At 49.6% G+C, this 23,902-nt stretch overlaps 2 protein-coding genes across 2 annotated transcripts; both read left to right on the plus strand.

Moving 5' to 3' along the window:
* Positions 1-9,742: 9,742 nt before the first annotated feature.
* Positions 9,743-11,761, plus strand: LOC138355311 (NF-X1-type zinc finger protein NFXL1-like). The gene has a single exon (XM_069310189.1). The coding sequence runs from the start codon at positions 9,743-9,745 to the stop codon at positions 11,759-11,761; it is 2,019 nt and encodes a 672-aa protein (XP_069166290.1).
* A 1,710-nt stretch (positions 11,762-13,471) lies between these two features.
* LOC138355313 (cell surface glycoprotein 1-like) lies at positions 13,472-15,274 on the plus strand. Its single transcript, XM_069310190.1, has one exon. The coding sequence runs from the start codon at positions 13,472-13,474 to the stop codon at positions 15,272-15,274; it is 1,803 nt and encodes a 600-aa protein (XP_069166291.1).
* Positions 15,275-23,902: the final 8,628 nt, after the last annotated feature.

Consider the following 23,902-nt stretch of genomic DNA (forward strand, 5'->3'; position numbering starts at 1 on the left):
AAGCTGCAGTATTATATATAACACTTGGGGTGGGCATGAGGGCGGCGGCAGGGACGGCCAGGAAACATCCAGAGCATCAACGTACTACAAGAAACCACACGAACATTTTTCGCCGTTAAAAACCCCCCACAAAACTGCTGAAATAAATTAGGATAGCAGAGGCTTATAACTCGAATGGGTATAATTAATTACTGATAAACATGTCAGGACTGTGTGAATAATCCATTAACGGTAATGAAGGAGATACTCGGGTTGGGTGGATTAATTGCAGTTAAAAACGGGTAAAATAATCACACTGGTGGACGTCTTTATCATGAGCCTAATGAGGTGAAGTGAGGCCAGCCACCCTTAGGGCTGGAAGCACCCAACTTTGCAGGGTGAATGGGATGGAGTACGGTACGGACACAGGCTGATGGTGTCGGTCTTATTGGTCCTATTAACAAGGGTTTGGGTCAAATAATGCCCCCCTCCCCACTCCCACACACAACTGGTGAAATGTGGCTTGCCGATTCCCTAGATTCCAATCTTGTGTTGATGATATCCTCAAAATGCATCCGGAGTCTGCCAGTGCAGACTGCCTATCACATGCCTCTGTATAACTAACCATCCTGTGTGATGGGGATTTTTTTAGCATCACCTAGTTAGCTTTTATGACACACTGTACTCCACTTCATATAGTCTAGGGGAGCTGCACTAATGCAGATGTACCTCGTGTATTAATAAAAAAAAAACGAATTCAGTAATGCATTTTCTGAGACAGAGAAATAGGGAGAAGGGGAGATAGAGGAAGGAGAGTGATGATTGTGGAGAGAGGAAAGAGAGAGGGGAAATTTCCCCTTTATCATCATAAAGGGGAAATGGAAGGAGAGAGGGGGAGATAGGTGGAAAGGAAAGATGCGGTGGAGAGAGGGGAAGACGTGAGAGAAAGGAGGGGAGGGGAGGAGGAAATGAGAGCAGAGGGTAAAAATGTGTGAGAGGGGAGACTCAGAGAGAGGGAAAGAGAGGGGGGGGAGAGTAGAAGGATGGAGAAAGGGTAGAGGTATGGAGAGATGGAGAATGGGAGAGGGAAGGAGCGGGGGATCTTGGGGATAAAGATGCAGAGAGGGGAGATGGGGAGAGACAGGTGAGAGATTGGGAGGGAGAGGAGTGGGAAAGGGTGGGACACCCGGGAAGAGCCGGAAATCCCCCCAGTAATAGAATAATATGAAGAGTGAGAAAGCAAGTCAGGGGAGGAGGTGAAGGGAAGAGAGGGGAGGAGGTGCAGGGGGAAAGAGAGGGGAGGGGGGTGCAGAGGAGAGAGGGTTGGGACAGAGAAGAAGTTAAGACAATAAGGATAATAAGAGGAAGATAATAAGAAGCAAGAGAGAGAGAGAGAGACTGAGAAGGGCATAAGAAAGACATGGACAGTTGAGAGCGAAAGACAGAATATACTGGCGTCTCCACCGAGGGCATCTTGACGCCAGAGTGGAAAAAATCTGGGTTGACATAGGGTTGAGGATCGAGGCAGCTGCTGCAGTGGGGAAGAGTAGAGGGGAAAGTGTGCGGGGAAGACGGGAAGGTGAGGGGGGGGGGGCAAGAAGGACGGGGAGGAAGAGGGGGAGGGAAGAGACCAAGATAACTGCAATGAGAAAAGGTTTGGATGCTGAGTCCCAAAAGACAGTCTGAGGGTTAAGAAAGCCGGGGCGTGCAGCGGAAGGAGAGGTTATATTTATATATATATATATATATATATATATATATATATATATATATATATATATATATATATATATATATATATATATATATATATATATATGTCACTTGGTATTTTAACTGACAAATTAACTGATAATTCATAAAATATATTAAAATATCCTAGTGATTTTCTTTTATTCTTTATGTATGACGTCTTTTGGGACACCCTGTACACACATATATTGCTGACTACAGTAAACGTGGAGAATAACATTTCATTCACTTGAACCTTTGGAACCTCGATCCACAGACTACCAGAGCGATGGCCCGTAGCCTCAACCCTCTCGTTGTCTTAGGCATGGGTATGACTACCAGTCATACCCATGCCTCGTGGCCCACACGTGTGGTTGTTGACGTTCCTCAGATGTTGGGGGGAAATTATTGTGTGGCATGTGATCCCTCTCGTACACAGGTGCACGCAATCAAGCATATGCGGGCGTCCTCCCACGCCACACACACACCCTCCCACGCCACACACACGCCCTCCCACGCCACACACAGAAACCCACACACACCCACAAACATACACACACACAGTAGCTAGGAGGCAGGCATCTAAAAATTCGATAATTCGTACAGATGGTGGCAGACGATAATTTGTTTGGGAAAATGAATAGAAGACTTGTTTTGTCCCCCGAGATAGTGATTACTTAAGTGATGATGATGGTGGCGGTGATGATGGTGATGGACAACTCGAGGAAAAAACTCAATTGAAAAAATAAACTGCTCCCTTACAATGAAATTCCTGTTCCGTGAATGAGGAAACAAAGTTTATAAATTTTAATGAAATGAACTGAAAACTTGGTAAAGAAAACTAATTTTGAAACCCAAATTTTGGAGCTCGAATTGCGGAGGAACTTTAACTGCGAGTCGTAATTAACTTTAGTATACCGTATACCTTTAGTATAACTTTAGTATATAAGGCGCCTGACAGCTGAGTGGACAGCGCTTCGGATTCGTGGTTCTGGCGTTCCGGGTTCGATCCCCGGTGGAGGCGGAGAAAAATGGGCAAAAAGTTTCTTTCCCCCTTATGCTCCTGTTACCTAGCAGGGAGTTAGACAGCTGCTTCAGGCTGCTTCCTGGGGGTGTGTATAAAAAAGGAGGCCTGGTCGAGGACCGGGCCACGGGAACGCTAAGCCCCGAAATGATCTCAAGATAACCTCAAGATAACCGACAAGAGATGTTGATCCTTCTGTCAAGTCACAAATCTCGGTGACAAATTATATATATTTGTTTGAATTTTGAAAGCTAAAAATATGGTTGAGCTCAATGACGTTACGACTGAATGAGTGTACCTGTCTGGAGATCTATCTGCTTGCCTGCTTGTCTATCTGACAATCTATCAACTGGTATGTATCTGCTGGCCTATATATCTGCGTGCACAATATTCACCCACGGTTCCTGCATGTTTTCAATTTAATCTTAAATATGGTTTTGATGAACATGAATGATATTAACACTCTAATTCTAATTATGTATCTCTTTGCTTTATGTAATATAGCAAAATTCAGAGGGGGTCGCTTCTGTGTTTTCCTTTGATAGTTCTTAAGAATATGGAGAAGTTGGTAGTCAAGAAGTCACACCTACCTTCTCAACAGACCGTGGTCGTCCGAGGTACATAGAAAGTAGAGGTTCTTACCTGAAAAGAAAGTACATTATGAACATATGGTTCCAGAGTTGATTTTTGTTTTTATTCAAAGAAACTACATACACTCTAATCAGAAACGATCTAAAATGAATATAATTGTATTTTTTTAGTTTTTCATGGTAGCAAAATAATGACTTAGACGAGCCAATCCGTAGAGCCACAGTGAGGGTTGGACGCTGAGGGTTCCAGCCACACGCGCTCATCATGGCTCCGACGGCTGTGCTCACCATGCATCACGATAGTGTCATTACTCTGTAATTACTTACACCAACGTTGGTACAAAAGTACAAATACACAGTAGCGCAGAATATAATGTTAAGAAACAATGTAAAATATGTTTGAGATGAGCAGCTGAGGAGCCTTGCCTCCTGCGCCCCCCCCCCCGTCCCTTCCCTAATCCTTATCCTGATTTCTATTAAGTGCTATATAGTCTAATGGCTTGGCGCTTTCCCTCTGATAGTTCCCTGCATTTCGCCTCCTGCTGTGCCAGCACTCTCAACCAGTCACACAACTGCTAGTATTCATTCACTGATAAATCTAATTCCCAGGGAAGTCTTTCACAGAGAACAATGATAAATACAGTGTAAATGTGGATGGTTCTTGCCATCCGTAAGTAACCAAGAGGAGGGAGTCCGTCGGTGGAGGTCTCTTATGGGTCAATAAGTTGGAGAAGCGGGGCCCAGAAGCTGAAGCTCGGTCTTGCGAACTCTGATAGTAAAGTACCCTCACGTGGAAAACAAAAAAATACACCAAACAGGTCCGAGCAAAACTCTCGCTCGAACTATCGAGGAAACGAATTGGGAGGAAGAGAAATCAAGATACAGCATAGGGAAAGCACGAGGAGAAGGAATAAATGGGAAGGATTGGAGAGTGAAGGAATGACTGGAGAGGGAGAAGGGGGGGAGGGAAGGGAAAGGTCACTAACGAGCAAGAAAGCGTCGCCGCCGACCAGATAATGCAGACATCCACGTCAGGAAGTTAGAGCCGGGCCGCCGGGGACCCGGGTGGACCTGCACCTCGGGGTATCGACTACGTGTCGGGACGCCCCACCCGTCAAGCAGATGGACGACCCCCTCAGCGAGTATGGACATCGTAAGAGCGCTCCGGTATGGACGTTGGCAGTGGGTAGGGGACGACGCAGAGACCAGTGAGGAATGAGGAGCGAAGGAGGATGGAGAGAGGGTGAGGTACGAACACAGGGAGAGATGAATTATGAGGGGCCAGTGAGAGGGTCGGGGAAGGTAAAACTCTAGCAAGGGTGAGGCGCTATTGATAGCCAAGGAAGGGTTGGGGTAAGGTAAGAGGGGTGAGTGGAGGGGTGAGGACTGTGTGGAGAGGGTGAGGACTGTGTGGGGAGGGTGAGGACTGTGTGGGGAGGGTGAGGACTGTGTGGGGAGGGTGAGGACTGTGTGGGGAGGGTGAGGACTGTGTGGGGAGGGTGAGGACTGTGTGGGGAGGGTGAGGACTGTGTGGAGAGGGGTGAGGACTGTGTGGGGAGGGTGAGGACTGTGTGGGGAGGGTGAGGACTGTGTGGGGAGGGTGAGGACTGTGTGGGGAGGGTGAGGACTGTGTGGGGAGGGTGAGGACTGTGTGGGGAGGGTGAGGACTGTGTGGGGAGGGTGAGGACTGTGTGGGGAGGGTGAGGACTGTGTGGGGAGGGTGAGGACTGTGTGGGGAGGGGTGAGGACTGTGTGGGGAGGGGTGAGGACTGTGTGGGGAGGGGTAAGGACTGTGTGGGGAGGGTGAGGACTGTGTGGGGAGGGTGAGGACTGTGTGGGGAGGGTGAGGACTGTGTGGGGAGGGGTGAGGACTGTGTGGGGAGGGGTAAGGACTGTGTGGGGAGGGTGAGGACTGTGTGGGGAGGGTGAGGACTGTGTGGGGAGGGTGAGGACTGTGTGGGGAGGGTGAGGACTGTGTGGGGAGGGTGAGGACTGTGTGGGGAGGGTGAGGACTGTGTGGGGAGGGGTGAGGACTGTGTGGGGAGGGGTAAGGACTGTGTGGGGAGGGTGAGGACTGTGTGGGGAGGGTGAGGACTGTGTGGGGAGGGGTGAGGACTGTGTGGGGAGGGGTAAGGACTGTGTGGGGAGGGTGAGGACATTCTGGGTAAAATGTGTTCCTCTTATGTTTTGGTGTCTTAATAAACACACCGACGAGAATGGTCTTGTTAGATATGATGTGTGTAGTCTACGACCGGTTTATTGTGCACCCCATACTCATTCTGGGAGCGGTGGCATAGTGCACACCAAAGGGTGCCAGCTGTGTCACCATCTGTAGCCAGGACGTGCACGAGCTGTGTCACCATCTGTAGCCAGGACGTGCACGAGCTGTGTCACCATCTGTAGCCAGGACGTGCACCAGCTGTGTCATCATCTGTAGCCAGGACGTACACCATCTGTGTCACCATCTGTAGCCAGGACGTGCACCAGCTGTGTCATCATCTGTAGCCAGGACGTGCACGAGCTGTGTCACCATCTGTAGCCAGGACGTGCACGAGCTGTGTCACCATCTGTAGCCAGGACGTGCACCAGCTGTGTCATCATCTGTAGCCAGGACGTGCACGAGCTGTGTCACCATCTGTAGCCAGGACGTGCACGAGCTGTGTCACCATCTGTAGCCAGGACGTGCACCAGCTGTGTCATCATCTGTAGCCAGGACGTACACCATCTGTGTCACCACCTGTAGCCAGGACGTGCACGAGCTGTGTCACCATCTGTAGCCAGGACGTGCACCAGCTGTGTCATCATCTGTAGCCAGGACGTACACCATCTGTGTCACCACCTGTAGCCAGGACGTGAACCAACTGTGTCACCATCTGTCAGCATACTGTTTTAGGTCTCCTGCTCAATACAAAGGCTTTGTTTGACAAATTTCATGGTGATAAACAATGGATCTTCTAGTTCCTATTTGAACTATTATACTTTCTTGAAATTCATCTAGTAGGTCTAGTGACACTTCTATTTACTAGCTCAAGATAACGTTCCACATTGTCTTCATGTATTGCGAGCCTAGCAAGGGTGTCAACATTATGGTGCTCCTGGAGTCCAGTGTGAGGGAGGAACCACAACAGTTTGACGCTGACAACATTATTAATTATTAATTAATTAATTAATTCTGTGTGACTTCAGTGGCAAGAATGTTCAAATTTCATTATAAGTTATTTAACCTTAGTGATGAGGAAAGGGAATATGAAATAATTAAGCTGTCTAGTGCAGTATTTACAATAATTTTGAGTGTCACAATGACAGCCAACAGTTCAACTGGCAAGGTGGATGCCCAATTACTGACCCTTACAGTCATTTCAGTTGTGCTGGCGTCATCTTGGTGAACAATGGCCGCCTTCCCAGCCCTCTCTGTAGCTAAATTGAGTGATTCATCAGTGTACTGTATACGGTCTGAGTGATGCTACTTCCAGTTTGTAGATTGAATATGATGGACATGCGGACATCCTGGTTATACGTGTAATTACTTTATATTTACTATTTGTGCCTGCAGGATCGAGCTGCTAGCTCTTGGACTCCCCCTTTCTAATAGATGGTTGTCTAATGTATTGACTCCCGACATATTTCTCTCTCTCTCTCCCTCTCTATCTCTCTCTCTCTCTCTCTCTCTCTCTCTCTCTCTCTCTCTCTCTCTCTCTCTCTCTCTCTCTCTCTCTCTCTCTCTCTCTCTCTCTCTCTCTCTCTCAGGTATTCCCAGGTTTTCTCTACTGCTAGATTAACAGAAACATCACATGATGCCAAACTCTGCCTATTTGTTTCTGCCTAGACCTGGAATCGAACCTGGGCCCTTAGGACTATCACCCCAGAGCGCTGTCCACTTGGCTGTGTGTGTGTGTGTGTGTGTGTGTGTGTGTGTGTGTGTGTGTGTGTGTGTGTGTGTGTGTGTGTGTGTGTGTGTGTGTGTGTGAGAGAGAGAGAGAGAAATATACAAATATACAGTAGATAGAGAAAGTAGGTCGACAGTCTGTATATAAGACAGCTTACGGGTTAGAAAGCCAGGGTCCAAAAGCAAGCAGCTCAATCCTGCAGGTACAAATAGGTGAATATAAATAGGTGAATACACGTGCGCACGTGTGCGTGTACACACACGCACACTCAGACAACTAACCCCTAAGAAGCCGAGAGTATAACAATGAAAGGGACTTTTCCGGTGGAAATCACATCTGCAAAACTGATGAGAAAGAGTTCACAATCCATAGTGAAGGAAGTACCCATGAAAGCAGTCACTTCCCAGGGAGCAGCGAGGTGCACTAGTCAGCTGCTGGAGAGCACAGGCAACCACACATAATATCAATTACAATTAATTCGCTTTTCTGAAAGCTCAAAACAACATTTACATTCAAATTACATCATTCGTGCTATTAATTTAATATTGAAATATTGTGCAATCTTTTATGCCCTCAACATGACTGATGCCTTATAACATTATATATTTATATAACGAAACAATTCATTGCGTATTGACTTTAATCAGAAAATTAATAATCGTATGCTAATTTCATTATCGTCAAAACTTGGGAAAAATTGTGCAGATGAGAAAGGTTGAAAAACAGGATAATTATTATTCTCAGTCTCAGATATTTACATAATTAACTATCTCTTCCAGCCAACAGCGACTGATTCCAGTTTGCGTTTATCTCGAACGGGAAATATTGAACATGGAGATGAGCCCCTTACTAGTATCACTGAGCCCGTATTTAGAGTCATCTCCAATAATCTCTACTACATTACGAGTTACAATTTGCAGAGCACTTACGTGTTCTCTTACGAGATCTGCATCTCTTACGTTGATGAACCCAACCATTTGGACTATTTGATACAGCGACGGCGTCGTTTCTTGCAGGTTGGCGCTCAATCCCCGATGGTGCCACTCAGTGTGCACAATAGCCAAGTGTTACGTTGAACTAACGTTAATCTTGGATATTGTGCCCTCTGGGATGTGGTTGTGCCCTGTTCCTACCCTCCGTCCTATCCCAGCTCCTCGTCCTCCAATCCCTTCCTAGTGCTATATAATCATATTGGCTTAGTGTTCTCCTTAAAGCCCCGCTCCTGTGCCAGGTAAGTCCACTACGGGCTCACCATAGCCCGTGCTACTTGGAACTTTTTGTTCCCAATAGCTGGATCTCTAACAACAGTGTTCTCCTCTCATAATTGCCTTGTCTCTCACCGATGATGGCGGCTCAATCTGTGTTTGCTAAAACAGTTTGCGTGCTACCAAGCACTACAAAATAATCCTTAACCCAAGGTTATTCCGGTTATGGACGACCTCGTAGCGCTTCAGAGCTCGTAAACTGTTAACATTCGGATAAAACATACGGACTAAGCCGCTATGATCTAAGGGACGGGCAAGGAATGGTGCCCAACCACTTGGACGGTTGGGGATTGAACCCCGACCTGCATGAAGCAAGACCGTCGCTCTACCGTCCAGGCCAGGACACAATGGATGCAACTTATGTTTACTCCCAACCAAACTCCTCCATATGTATAACTTTCGTTTGAAACTATCCAGGGTTATTATGGTATTGTGTTCTATAATTCAACAATTCTATTTCGAAGGCAATATTTACCCAGACACTTCCGAATCAAAATTTGCAAAATTTTGATTCATTGTTTTATATTTTATTTTGAGTTAATATATTTACTATATTAATATCCACTTATTGTATATTTTCATCCATGTGTATACTTCAAACAAGATATACGGCTTTAACAAACTGAAAACAACAGGGCAGCCATGCCAGAGGGCAGCCATGCCAGAAGGCAGCCATGCCAGAGGGCAGCCATGCCAGAGAGCAGCCATGCCAGAGGGCAGCCATGCCAGAAGGCAGCCATGCCAGAGGGCAGCCATGCCAGAGGGCAGCCATGCCAGAGAGCAGCCATGCCAGAAGGCAGCCATGCCAGAGGGCAGCCATGCCAGAAGGCAGCCATGCCAGAGGGCAGCCATGCCAGAGGGCAGCCATGCCAGAGGGCAGCCATGCCAGAGGGCAGCCATGCCAGAAGGCAGCCATGCCAGAGGGCAGCCATGCCAGAGAGCATCCATGCCAGAAGGCAGCCATGCCAGAAGGCAGCCATGCCAGAGGGCAGCCATGCCAGAGGGCAGCCATGCCAGAGGGCAGCCATGCCAGAAGGCAGCCATGCCAGAGGGCAGCCATGCCAGAGAGCAGCCATGCCAGAAGGCAGCCATGCCAGAGGGCAGCCATGCCAGAGGGCAGCCATGCCAGAAGGCAGCCATGCCAGAAGGCAGCCATGCCAGAGAGCAGCCATGCCAGAAGGCAGCCATGCCAGAGAGCAGCCATGCCAGAAGGCAGCCATGCCAGAGGGCAGCCATGCCAGAAGGCAGCCATGCCAGAGGGCAGCCATGCCAGAGGGCAGCCATGCCAGAGGGCAGCCATGCCAGAGGGCAGCCATGCCAGAGGGCAGCCATGCCAGAGAGCAGCCATGCCAGAGGGCAGCCATGCCAGAAGGCAGCCATGCCAGAGGGCAGCCATGCCAGAGGGCAGCCATGCCAGAGAGCAGCCATGCCAGAAGGCAGCCATGCCAGAGGGCAGCCATGCCAGAAGGCAGCCATGCCAGAGGGCAGCCATGCCAGAGGGCAGCCATGCCAGAGGGCAGCCATGCCAGAGGGCAGCCATGCCAGAAGGCAGCCATGCCAGAGGGCAGCCATGCCAGAGAGCAGCCATGCCAGAAGGCAGCCATGCCAGAAGGCAGCCATGCCAGAGGGCAGCCATGCCAGAGGGCAGCCATGCCAGAGGGCAGCCATGCCAGAAGGCAGCCATGCCAGAGGGCAGCCATGCCAGAGAGCAGCCATGCCAGAAGGCAGCCATGCCAGAGGGCAGCCATGCCAGAGGGCAGCCATGCCAGAAGGCAGCCATGCCAGAAGGCAGCCATGCCAGAGAGCAGCCATGCCAGAAGGCAGCCATGCCAGAGAGCAGCCATGCCAGAAGGCAGCCATGCCAGAGGGCAGCCATGCCAGAAGGCAGCCATGCCAGAGGGCAGCCATGCCAGAGGGCAGCCATGCCAGAGGGCAGCCATGCCAGAAGGCAGCCATGCCAGAGAGCAGCCATGCCAGAAGGCAGCCATGCCAGAGGGCAGCCATGCCAGAAGGCAGCCATGCCAGAAGGCAGCCATGCCAGAGAGCAGCCATGCCAGAAGGCAGCCATGCCAGAGGGTAGCCATGCCAGAGAGCAGCCATGCCAGAAGGCAGCCATGCCAGAAGGCAGCCATGCCAGAGAGCAGCCATGCCAGAGGGCAGCCATGCCAGAGAGCAGCCATGCCAGAAGGCAGCCATGCCAGAGAGCAGCCATGCCAGAGGGCAGCCATGCCAGAGGGTAGCCATGCCAGAGAGCAGCCATGCCAGAAGGCAGCCATGCCAGAGAGCAGCCATGCCAGAAGGCAGCCATGCCAGAGGGCAGCCATGCCAGAGAGCAGCCATGCCAGAAGGCAGCCATGCCAGAGAGCAGCCATGCCAGAGGGCAGCCATGCCAGAAGGCAGCCATGCCAGAAGGCAGCCATGCCAGAGGGCAGCCATGCCAGAGAGCAGCCATGCCAGAGGGCAGCCATGCCAGAAGGCAGCCATGCCAGAGGGCAGCCATGCCAGAAGGCAGCCATGCCAGAAGGCAGCCATGCCAGAGGGCAGCCATGCCAGAGAGCAGCCATGCCAGAGAGCAGCCATGCCAGAGAGCAGCCATGCCAGAAGGCAGCCATGCCAGAGGGCAGCCATGCCAGAGGGCAGCCATGCCAGAGAGCAGCCATGCCAGAAGACAGCCATGCCAGAGGGCAGCCATGCCAGAGGGCAGCCATGCCAGAAGGCAGCCATGCCAGAGAGCAGCCATGCCAGAGGGCAGCCATGCCAGAGGGCAGCCATGCCAGAAGGCAGCCATGCCAGAGAGCAGCCATGCCAGAGGGCAGCCATGCCAGAGGGCAGCCATGCCAGAGGGCAGCCATGCCAGAGGGCAGCCATGCCAGAGGGCAGCTATGCCAGAAGGCAGCCATGCCAGAGAGCAGCCATGCCAGAAGGCAGCCATGCCAGAGGGCAGCCATGCCAGAAGGCAGCCATGCCAGAGAGCAGCCATGCCAGAGGGCAGCCATGCCAGAGGGCAGCCATGCCAGAAGGCAGCCATGCCAGAGAGCAGCCATGCCAGAAGGCAGCCATGCCAGAGGGCAGCCATGCCAGAGGGCAGCCATGCCAGAAGGCAGCCATGCCAGAGAGCAGCCATGCCAGAGGGCAGCCATGCCAGAAGGCAGCCATGCCAGAGAGCAGCCATGCCAGAGGGCAGCCATGCCAGAGGGCAGCCATGCCAGAAGGCAGCCATGCCAGAGGGCAGCCATGCCAGAAGGCACTGTGATTGATACAGACGGTAAATATGTCAACAGCTAGATAACGCCACACTTAATGGCTCAGTAAGTGTAGCAAAGCGTCTTCAAAGTGCACACCGCTACTCAAAGACAATCATCTTTATGCAGTAAGCTGCCGCGACTCTTGGAGATAGACACACCGACAGACTCCAGTAATTCGCCTTCCACATAACTTGGTAATATTAATGGCCAGAGCTCAACAGCTGTCCTCGAGTGACGTTTCTTGCACCTTACACTAAAAGCATTTTATGGTGGATTACTTCATATTCCGCCCAACCTGGCCACCGCTCGGGTGAAGCCAGCGAGGGCCCGCCACACGCTACAGCCTAGCGCAGGAATATCAATCAAGAAAAATTACTTAAAATACTGATTACATTTTATAAAATCGGTGTTTAAATTTTGCATAAATATTATATGAAAACGCTGAAATTTTTTATCTAAAGCATCTATATATAGACTGGCATTGGAAATAGTGAATACAATATATATACAATTCAGCACAAAATATATATTGTAAGTTTTTTTACTTATATTACACCACATGTCATTATCGTGAAATTTACCCATATAAAGTGACACACACACGGGTCACCAATGGCGCTTCAGCAAAACACTTCACAATATGTATAACACCGAGTGGCAATTTACTCAAAATTAATATCAAAATATGCAAGAATCTCCAAACCAAAATGTGACATTTAAACATTATGACAAAACACTTCCCTTAATGAAGAGCGAACAAAACGATGACAATATTGCAACAACACGACACTTGCCGCTCGTGACCATCAAGTCAAATGGCCCTTGTCATCATCACAAATGTTGAAGGTCTTAAATCTTAAGTCTCCCTTACGTTACAAAGGTGACTGTATGGCTCGGGAGCCGGTCGGCCGAGCGGACAGCACGCTGGACTTGTGATTCTGTGGTCCAGGGTTCGATCCCGGGCGCCGGCGAGAAACAATGGGCAAAGTTTCTTTCACCCTATGCCCCTGTTACCTAGCAGTAAATAGGTACCTGGGTGTTAGTCAGCTGTCACGGGCTGCTTCCTGGGGTTGGAGGCCTGGTCGAGGACCGGGCCGCGGGGACACTAAAGTCCCGAAATCATCTCAAGATAACCTCAAGAAGATGGCACTCTCCTCCGTCCACTGGGGCGTGATGACCCAGCCTCCACAATGTTACAGTATAGTGGTTGTTACAGTAGCCTACAGTCTTGTAACGAATCAGTGTGCAGGTATTAAGCTTCTTTGAAAATCCTACAGAAAATTATTCTTCGCCATACTTAATAAATCTAAGACCACAAATATATTTATTTGTTGTTTGAAGTAGATTGATTAACTTTTCACATCTGGACCAATCACAGCTCACTTTAACGTCACCTGTACTCGTTAGCGTAGGTCACGTGATGCAGTGACGGAGGTGATCTCCAAGTTACGATTAAAACAGGAATTTCCTTAAGTATTATTACTCCTTAACATTATTAAATTTGTTAACTAATTCAATAGAATTGATCAATTCTACTGAACAAATTAAATAATGTTCCAATCAATCCTGATGTCAAATTAATCAGTTTTGACGTTTGTTCTTTGTTTACTAAGGTTCCAGTTAATGATATTCTTGATTACCTTGCTCATGAATTAATGAGCCTGCTCTGCCTGCTGATATTATTGTCAATCTTCGTAAGCTGTGTATAACAGAAAGTAAATTTACTTTTAATGAGTATTATTTACATGCGATGGGAAACTCTTGCTGGGCCAGAGGCTCCAGCAACAACAGCCACAGCCCCAACAACAGCCACAGCCCCAACAACAGCCACAGCCCCAACAACAGCCACAGCCCCCAACAACAGCCACAGCCCCCAACAACAGCCACAGCCCCAACAACAGCCACAGTCCCCCATCAACAGCCACAGCCCCCTCCAACAGCCACAGCCCCCAACAACAGCCACAGCCCCCAACAACAGCCACAGCCCCCAACAACAGCCACAGCCCCCCAACAACAGCCACAGCCCCCAACAACAGCCACAGCCCCCAACAACAGCCACAGTCCCCAACAACAGCCACAGCCCCCAACAACAGCCACAGCCCCAACAACAGCTACAGCCCCCAACAACAGCCACAGCCCCCAACAACAGCCACAGCCCCAACAACAGCCACAGCCCCCTACAACAGCTCAGCCCCCAACAACAGCCACAGCCCCAACAACAGCCACAGCCCCCAACAACAGCCACAGCCCCCAACAACAGCCACAGCCCCCAACAACAGCCACAGCCCCCAACAACAGTCACAGCCCCCAACAACAGCCACAGCCCCCAACAACAGCCACAGCCCCCAACAACAGCCACAGCCCCAACAACAGCCACAGCCCCCTACAACAGCCACAGCCCCAACAACAGCCACAGCCCCCAACAACAGCCACAGCCCCAACAACAGCCACAGTCCCCAACAACAGCCACAGCCCCCAACAACAGGCAGAGCCCCAACAACAGCCACAGCTCCCCATCAACAGCCACAGCCCCCAACAACAGTCACAGCCCCCAACAACAGCCACAGCCCCCAACAACAGCCACAGCCCCCAGCAGCAGCCACAGCCCCAACAACAGCCACAGCCCCCTACAACAGCCACAGCCCCCAACAACAGCCACAGCCCCCAGCAACAGCCACAGCCCCAACAACAGCCACAGCCCCCTACAACAGCCACAGCCCCCAACAACAGCCACAGTCCCCAACAACAGCCACAGCCCCCAACAACAGCCACAGCCCCAACAACAGCTACAGCCCCCAACAACAGCCACAGCCCCCAACAACAGCCACAGCCCCAACAACAGCCACAGCCCCCTACAACAGCTCAGCCCCCAACAACAGCCACAGCCCCAACAACAGCCACAGCCCCCAACAACAGCCACAGCCCCCAACAACAGCCACAGCCCCCAACAACAGCCACAGCCCCCAACAACAGTCACAGCCCCCAACAACAGCCACAGCCCCCAACAACAGCCACAGCCCCCAACAACAGCCACAGCCCCAACAACAGCCACAGCCCCCTACAACAGCCACAGCCCCAACAACAGCCACAGCCCCCAACAACAGCCACAGCCCCAACAACAGCCACAGTCCCCAACAACAGCCACAGCCCCCAACAACAGGCAGAGCCCCAACAACAGCCACAGCTCCCCATCAACAGCCACAGCCCCCAACAACAGTCACAGCCCCCAACAACAGCCACAGCCCCCAACAACAGCCACAGCCCCCAGCAGCAGCCACAGCCCCAACAACAGCCACAGCCCCCTACAACAGCCACAGCCCCCAACAACAGCCACAGCCCCCAGCAACAGCCACAGCCCCAACAACAGCCACAGCCCCCTACAACAGCCACAGCCCCAACAACAGCCACAGCCCCCAGCAACAGCCACAGCCCCAACAACAGCCACAGCCCCCTACAACAGCCACAGCCCCCTACAACAGCCACAGCCCCAACAACAGCCACAGCCCCAGCAACAGCCTCATCAGCAGTAACGACCAGCTACACCCTCGTGTAGCTGGTGTCTCCTGGCAGGTATGATGAGGACACATGTAGTGACGGAGATCATCCCTGTTGATACTAAAGCTGCACCGCCAACACACACCCACGCCCACCACGCCCTCCACGCCCACCACGCCCATCACGGCCATCACGCCCACATGGGCGGGGACGGGCGGAATAGAGCATGCTGAACGCAGGCAGGCAGACAGGAAGGAAGGTGGGGATGGAGGAGCAAAGTGAGAAAAAGATACAGGACAAGAAAATAAAAAGTGAAGAGAGGGAAGGATAGAAAGAGAGAAGATATGAATATTTGGAGGAGACCATGGCAGAAGAAGAGATAGGAAGATATGGGTTGAAAGAGATGGGATGGGACAGGGCCAAGAGATAGAGATAATGCTATATGAAGTTGATAGTGAGGGATAGATTGAGTTGACTTTATAGAAAAGCTTAAATAGGAGAGGGATGAGATGTAATTAATGACACGTGTCATGGGAGGCCTGTGCCACGACACGTGTCATGGGAGGCCGTGCCACAACACGTGTCACGGGAGGCCGTGCTACGACACGTGTCATGGGAGGCCGTGCCACGACACGTGTCATGGGAGGCCGTGCCACGACACGTGTCATGGGAGGCCGTGCCACGACACGTGTCATAGAACGTGCCATACAGCGCCGTGACACGGTAAACAACTACAGGAAGCAACCCTTGACACAAACAACTGACACTTGTCCTGAGGAGGAGACAGGGGAGCCCAGCACACACACACACACACACACACACACACACACACACACACACACACACACACACACACACACACACAGTTGATTGATCAGTTGAGAGGCGGGACCAAAGAGCCAAAGCTCAACCCCCGCAAACACAAATAGGTGAGTACAAATAGGTGAGTACACACACACACACCTGAGCTCAGGAGAAACTGAAGTGTAAATTATTCATAAATGTTTGTACATTTACAGTTGGGTTACACAAATTTACTCTTAACTATTTATCTAAAATGTAATATCTGTAATTCTGAACTGCATGCTCCAGATTTAGATTTAGAAGGTACATTACAGTTGTCAAATTCACTACCAGAAAATAGACAGCAACCAAGATTACACGCTTGATACAGCCCCGCTCCTGTGCCAGGAAAGTCCACTACGGGCTCACCATAGCCCGTGCTACTTGCAACTTTTTGTTCAGAGTAGCTGAATCTAAAACAACAACAAACAACTACACGCTTGTAGAAAATCAGGGGTAAAAAAAAGTACTCTACTGTCCCCTCACCTGTTATATAGTCAACTACGGGCTCACCATAGCCCGTGCTACTGGGAGCTCTTTGTTCCGAGTAGCGAATCTTAAACAACAACAAATGTTATGTAGTCGGAATAACTGTAGAAAATTTAGCTCGGCCCTGGGAGAAGTTTTGAGCTTCACTGTACCTGTACTGTAACCTCAATTTGCGCAATTAAAAGGCTACAGCGGTGGACTTTATGTATTTTTCACGAATTACTTGTTGTTAGTGATGATGATGGTCGTTTGTAGTGAAGATTTATACAGAAATGGCGGTTTTGTAGTGAAGACGGTTACAGTGATGAAGATATTGAGAACCGATGATATTACAGCGATGAGGATGGTTTGATGATGAATTTATTCAGACGATAAATTGAAGTCAGAAGTATATTTTCTGCGAGGGCGGAGAGGCAGACGACAGAGGGGTGGGGGGAGGGAGTGAGAGGGGAAAGGGAGGGAGAGAAGGGACGAGAGGTGAGAAAGGGGAGGAAAGTGTAGGGAGAGATGATGAAGAGAGGGTGGGGAGTGGAATGGGAGATGGGGGGAGAGTGGGAAAATATGGTGGGGAGATTGGGTGGAAAAATGGTGGAGAGGCACAGATTGGAAAAAAAGAGATAAGAGAAGAGATTGGGAGGGAGGGTGGAGAGGGAGAGTGGACTGTCTGAGAGGGGTGAGAAAGGTGGAAAAGGGGTGTGAGGGGAGGCGAGTGGGGAAGACGGGAGAGTGAAAGTGAGGGGGACATAGGAAGAGAGATGAGAGGGAAGGGGAGAGGAGAGGAAAAAAAAATAAAAAAGAGACCCCAGGTTCAGCCGGGTATCATATTTAATACTCACCTAGTTGTGCTTGCGGGGGTTGAGCTTTGGCTCTTTGGTCCCGCCTCTCAACTATCAATCAACTGTTCTACTACTACTACTAATATTTTTTTCCCACAAGACACCCACACACCCCAGAAAGCAGCCCGTGACAGCTGACTAACTCCCGGGTACCTATTTACTGCTAGGTAACAGGGGCATGGGGTGAAAGAAACTGTCTATCGTTTCTCGCCGGCGCCCGGAATCGAACCCGGGACCAGAGGATCACGTGACCAGTGTGCTGTCCGCTCGGCCGGCGTGTGTGTGTGTGTGTGTGTGTGTGTGTGTGTGTGTGTGTGTGTGTGTGTGTGTGTGTGTGTGTGTGTGTGTGTGTGTGTAACATATGTAGTAGACGTGAAAGAGGAAAACAGGTCGGGAGTCGATACATTAGGCAACCGACAGTTAGAGAGGCGGGGTCCAAGAGCTAACAGGTCAATCCTGCAGGCGCAAATAGAAACGCGCACACACAATGGTACTCTGGTCTAAACAACTAAATAATAAACAATATATGATCAAGAGGATGATAAAAAAACAATGACGAATCTTGAAGTTCAACAACAACAAAGCCAGAGCAAAAAAATATATAAAAATATAAGTAAGAGAACTGAAATATTCTCATATCTTATTAAGAAAGGTTAAGAGAAAGGAAAAGGAAAAAAGAGAATCGAAATAATAGCAAAATAGCAAATTATTTGTCTATTAGAATCAGAAAGGAATCAGATAATTGTTTGTTAAATGACTTAACGGAGTCACTAGCATACGTCAGTCGACTGAGTGTAAAGAAGATGAAAATATATAGTGTATATTATTTAATAAAGAAATAAAATTAATATTATTTAATAAAGAAACTTTTAAATATTATTAAAAGTGAAGAGAGGCGGAAGCCATGAGCCGTAGCTCATCCCATGCAAATACACCCAGGTGAGTACAACTAGGTGACCGCACTAAGAGGTGATGGAAATGAACACATTAAGGCAATCAGGACAGCCCGTCCTCCTAAGGGTCCCCAACGTTAAGAAACAGTCGTACTAAAGTGGCCTTATCCTAGCATAGCATACCAGTACCTGAGAACACGGCTGGGACCTGGAGGTATCTGCTCAGACAATAAGCTTTGTAGCAGAGTAGTAACATATAACTTTTAATATAGTTTTAAGTGCAGACATGAGAATGGCATTAAGGAGCGTCCGGAGTCACTGCACAGTGGACAGAGAGCTGAGAGCCTCTACGAATCGTAGAAGCTCTCAACTCTCAGTCAGAGGACTGAGAGTTCAGAGCCTCTACGGCTCTCTGATGCGTTGAATTCAACTCTCCCCCACCTCTCCCCTTCCCCACACCCCTCACCCTGTATGTAACTAATTGAAAATAGTGGATTATTAAGCGCCTACACACATTACATATCGTTCTGTATTTCTTATAAAAACACAAAAACATTCCTGCAACTCTTAAACCTCCCCCTCCCTCCCTTTCCTATTCGTTCCTTCCTACATCTTCCAACCCTTCCTCCCTCTCTCCCTCCCTCTCCCTCTCCCCTCCTTTCTCCTCCTACCCTCCCTCCCCCCCTCTTCCTACCCACCCTTGTGCAAACTGCCGAGACATATACAACAAAATTATTAATGATGCTATCAGAGTCCATTTCATACGAGTCTAAGCTCACGTCGGCTTACAGCTGCTGAGCTAGCCAAGGGATACGCCTTCCGCACCCTTGACTATAATCTTAGGTTGTATTCAAGCAGCCCCAAAACAACAACAATAATACGTGAAAGACTCCAGCAAAATTTCGTAGATCAACAAATTCCTGAGACATGGATCACCATGCATGGTAGGATCAATGTGATGATCAATGGTAAGATCAATGGGCACGCATGGTAGGATCAATGGGCACGCATGGTAGGATCAATGGGAGGATCATGGGAGCATGGGAGGACACATTGGTGGGTCACCCAATACAATCTGGAAGAAGCTGCCACCATCCACCATGTTTCAGACTGTGTGTGTGTGTGTGTGTGTGTGTGTGTGTGTGTGTGTGTGTGTGTGTGTGTGTGTGTGTGTGTGTGTGTGTGTACTCACCTAGTTCTCACCTAGTTGTGCTTGCGGGGGTTGAGCTCTGGCTCTTTGGTCCCGCCTCTCAACCGTCAATCAACAGGTGTACAGATTCCTGAGCCTATCGGGCTCTATCATATCTACACTTGAAACTGTGTATGGAGTCAGCCTCCACCACATCACCCCCTAATGCATTCCATTTGTCAACCACTCTGACACTAAAAAAGTTCTTTCTAATATCTCTGTGGCTCATTTGGGCACTCAGTTTCCACCTGTGTCCCCTTGTGCGTGTTCCCCTTGTGTTAAATAGACTGTCTTTATCTACCCTATCAATTCCCTTCAGAATCTTGAATGTGGTGATCATGTCCCCCCTAACTCTTCTGTCTTCCAGCGAAGTGAGGTTTAATTCCCGTAGTCTCTCCTCGTAGCTCATACCTCTCAGCTCGGGTACTAGTCTGGTGGCAAACCTTTGAACCTTTTCCAGTTTAGTCTTATCCTTGACTAGATATGGACTCCACTAGATATGTGTGTGTGTGTGTGTGTGTGTGTGTGTGTGTGTGTGTGTGTGTGTGTGTGTGTGGAGTGCCTTACACTGAGGTTACACTACTAACCCCCATTACCGAGAACATCCGTCTCAGTCAATATAATCCAAAGGAAAAATTTACGATCAATCCATTTAGTTAGGAAATATGTGATATGCTCAGTCAATCCATCCAACTCTAGGACATCAAATTAATGAAATCATTAATATTAAGCTCGAATAAACACAATAAATGTTGACAAATTTATTAAACAAAAGTTACTTCAGTGATAATAATAAATCAAAATTAACCACAGGAGCCTTGAATCACTGTCAATAAGCGAGTCAACCACACACTGCTGGAAACTGGATCCCTAAAATTAAAACATCTCACACAGAACATTTCCACCACTCTTACAATAAACTCCCCCAGGTGGTTTAAAGAGAGAATCTCCTTGAGAATGTCTCATCCAGACCTTGTGAAGGGCTGGATGGATCTGGAGTGGCCTGGAGGGGCCTGGAAGTGTCTGGAGGGGCCTGGAAGTGTCTGGAGAAGCCTGGAAGGGGCCTGGAGAGGCCTGGAGGAGCCTGTAAATGTCTGGAGGGGGCCTGGAGAGGCCTGGAAGGGTCTATAAAGGTCTGGAGGGGCCTGGAGAAGCCTAGAGGGGCCTATAAGGGTCTAGAGGGGCCTGGAGAAGCCTGGAGGGACCTATAAGGGTCTAGAGGGGCCTGGAGAAGCCTGGAGGGACCTATAAGGGTCTAGAGGGGCCTGGAGGGGTCTAGAGAAGCCTAGAGGGGTCTGGAGAAGCCTGGAAGGGTCTGGAGAGGCCTATAAGGGTCTGGAGGGATCTGGACGAGCCTGAAGGAGTCTGGAGAAGCCTGGAGAGGAATGAGTTCTCGGTGCTGACTCTTAACCTAAAGCTGACTGAATCAAGGATCTGAATCCTTATCTCTGAGCAGCTGCGGCTTTTTACAAGAAATCCGGACACTAAGCTCCGCCTACAAGTGTCCTGGAGGGTGACCACGTTTACAGACTGGAGACCAAACCTTGCTGATCTACTGCATGATATCATGGTTAATGAATTGGCGCACGCTGCTGATGCCATGACCTGACCTGAGCTGCTCTCCTTGACTGTTGACGTAGCTGTTGATGACTCGTCGGGAGTGAAAACACAAGCGACATCATGTCGTCCGTCTCCTCTGTAGTTAATGGATGTATGTACAAGCCACACATGGTGATACACATTCATTACCTACAGTAACACACTTTAGATACTTGGCTAACATTTTTGGTTATTCATCATTCATCATTATGAATGAAGTACTTACACGTTTCTTGAACACTACTGATAGATATATCTGAATTCAGCAGTTTTTTTTTTTTTTTTTTTTGCTTTCAATTATATAGTGCAGCAAAATATGTGGATAGTTCTGACGACAGAGTTTACACTTAATCAAGTCTACGTCAGCAGGTGAGGCAAGCTCCCAGAGGCACTTATAGCCGAGTCTAAGCCTAGCAGTGGTAACATCTTGACCTCTGCTAACCTTATTGGATGATACTTCAAACCCACCACACATAACCTAACCTAACATATTGATGCATCGAAAATGTTAAGAGTTCAAGAATAATGTTAATGTCTAATACTTCATATACATTAATATACTCCCAAACGTCTCAGCACAGTATGGGAAGTTTACCTTCATCGGGAAGTGCATGACATGACTAACCATCCCCCCGCTGGATGGGAGAGGGGGTGCATATCTTCTTGAGGTTATCTTGAGATGATTTCGGGGCTTTAGTGTCCCCGCGGCCCGGTCCTCGACCAGGCCTCCACCCCCAGGAAGCAGCCCGTGACAGCTGACTAACACCCAGGTACCTATTTTACTGCTAGGTAACAGGGGCATGATGAGACCTGCATGGTAGAGAAACGAAAACTGGCTGTATCTAATTCACCACCAATGTAAATTGCTTAGCTTAAAGAACATTGGGGTCAGTTCCTGGCCCTGGATACCCTGGAGCCAATATGAGGCTGTATCGAGCTCTAAGATGGAGCAGTCCATTATGGGAGGATCCGCGGCACTCGGTCCTCAGCCATACCACCAGTGCAGCTGCCTTGTTCTTCCTCACTCCATTGGCTTACTCCACACTCCCACTCCCTGTGTCCATTACACACACACATCCACACCCACTCCCTGAGCCCATTATAGGAGGTCATCTCTCATACTTAGCGGGTAGTATTTCACGGTCTTTAAATTAAATAACGTTTGCTAATGGGGCTTCATCTCGGCCCTAATTAATTTAGCTTTCAAGTGGCTGTTGCTGTAGTTTGATGATAATTAAGAAAGCCATTAATTTTCTGAGATAATGTCTTAAGATCTGGACGTTATCTGTTATTAAACAGGATAATTACAGGTTGTGTACAGTATATTTATGCTATACCCGGGTCGGGGACGTCTATCGTCCACCCTCTGTGTGTGTGTGTGTCTTCTCTATGGCCTCACTCAGGACTACCACCTCCACCATACTTTCCGTCCCAAATCCTTATCCTGATCCTTTCCAAGTGCTGTGTAGTTATAATGACTGGCGCTTAACCCTGATAATTCCTTTCCCACTTCACCATACCTTAAACTATGGTATGGAAACCGTCCCTTCAGCCATAAACAAGATCTGCACCAGCCCTTCACCGCTGACGAGGTCTTCACCAGCCCTTCACCGCTGACGAGGTCTTCACCAGCCCGTCACCACTGACGAGGTCTTCACCAGCCCTTCACCACTGACGAGGTCTTCACCAGCCCTTCACCACTGACGAGGTCTTCACCAGCCCTTCACCACTGACGAGGTCTTCACCAGCCCTTCACCGCTGACGAGGTCTTCACCAGCCCTTCACCACTGACGAGGTCTTCACCAGCCCTTCACCGCTGACGAGGTCTTCACCAGCCCTTCACCACTGACGAGGTCTTCACCAGCCCTTCACCACTGACGAGGTCTTCACCAGCCCTTCACCGCTGACGAGGTCTTCACCAGCCCTTCACCGCTGACGAGGTCTTCACCAGCCCTTCACCACTGACGAGGTCTTCACCAGCCCTTCACCGCTGACGAGGTCTTCACCATCCCTTCACCGCTGACGAGGTCTTCACCAGCCCTTCACCGCTGACGAGGTCTTCACCAGCCCGTCACCACTGACGAGGTCTTCACCAGCCCTTCACCACTGACGAGGTCTTCACCAGCCCTTCACCACTGACGAGGTCTTCACCAGCCCTTCACCACTGACGAGGTCTTCACCAGCCCTTCACCGCTGACGAGGTCTTCACCAGCCCTTCACCACTGACGAGGTCTTCACCAGCCCTTCACCACTGACGAGGTCTTCACCAGCCCTTCACCGCTGACGAGGTCTTCACCAGCCCTTCACCGCTGACGAGGTCTTCACCAGCCCTTCACCACTGACGAGGTCTTCACCAGCCCTTCACCGCTGACGAGGTCTTCACCATCCCTTCACCGCTGACGAGGTCTTCACCAGCCCTTCACCACTGACGAGGTCTTCACCAGCCCTTCACCACTGACGAGGTCTTCACCAGCTGTTCATAAACTGCCTGTTATCACGCGTTTGATGGTGAGACAAACACGGTTTAATGGCCTTTGAGCACTGGGGTAATTAATGCATCTCTCCAACTGCCGCTGCTTTATTCTATATTCTCAAAGTGGTCAAGCTCTCGGGGCTCTTGGCGCTTCGTTACTGTGCTCACTTTCGGCGTGAAGTGACCAGGGTGCAAAACTGACAGGGTTTGATACCTTTCTCTATGAGTGAACACATTGTTCACTAGCGTATAGGTACCTGGGTGTTCTTGAACTTCCGATTTCTGGGGTCCTGTCTTGGAGCCTCCAACTGTTGTGCAATAATTTCACAGTCTTTTGCATTCACTGTTTTGCGCACAAGTTATT

The sequence above is a fragment of the Procambarus clarkii genome, chromosome 66 (assembly GCF_040958095.1).
Source record: "Procambarus clarkii isolate CNS0578487 chromosome 66, FALCON_Pclarkii_2.0, whole genome shotgun sequence".
In the NCBI taxonomy this organism is placed as follows: domain Eukaryota; kingdom Metazoa; phylum Arthropoda; class Malacostraca; order Decapoda; family Cambaridae; genus Procambarus; species Procambarus clarkii.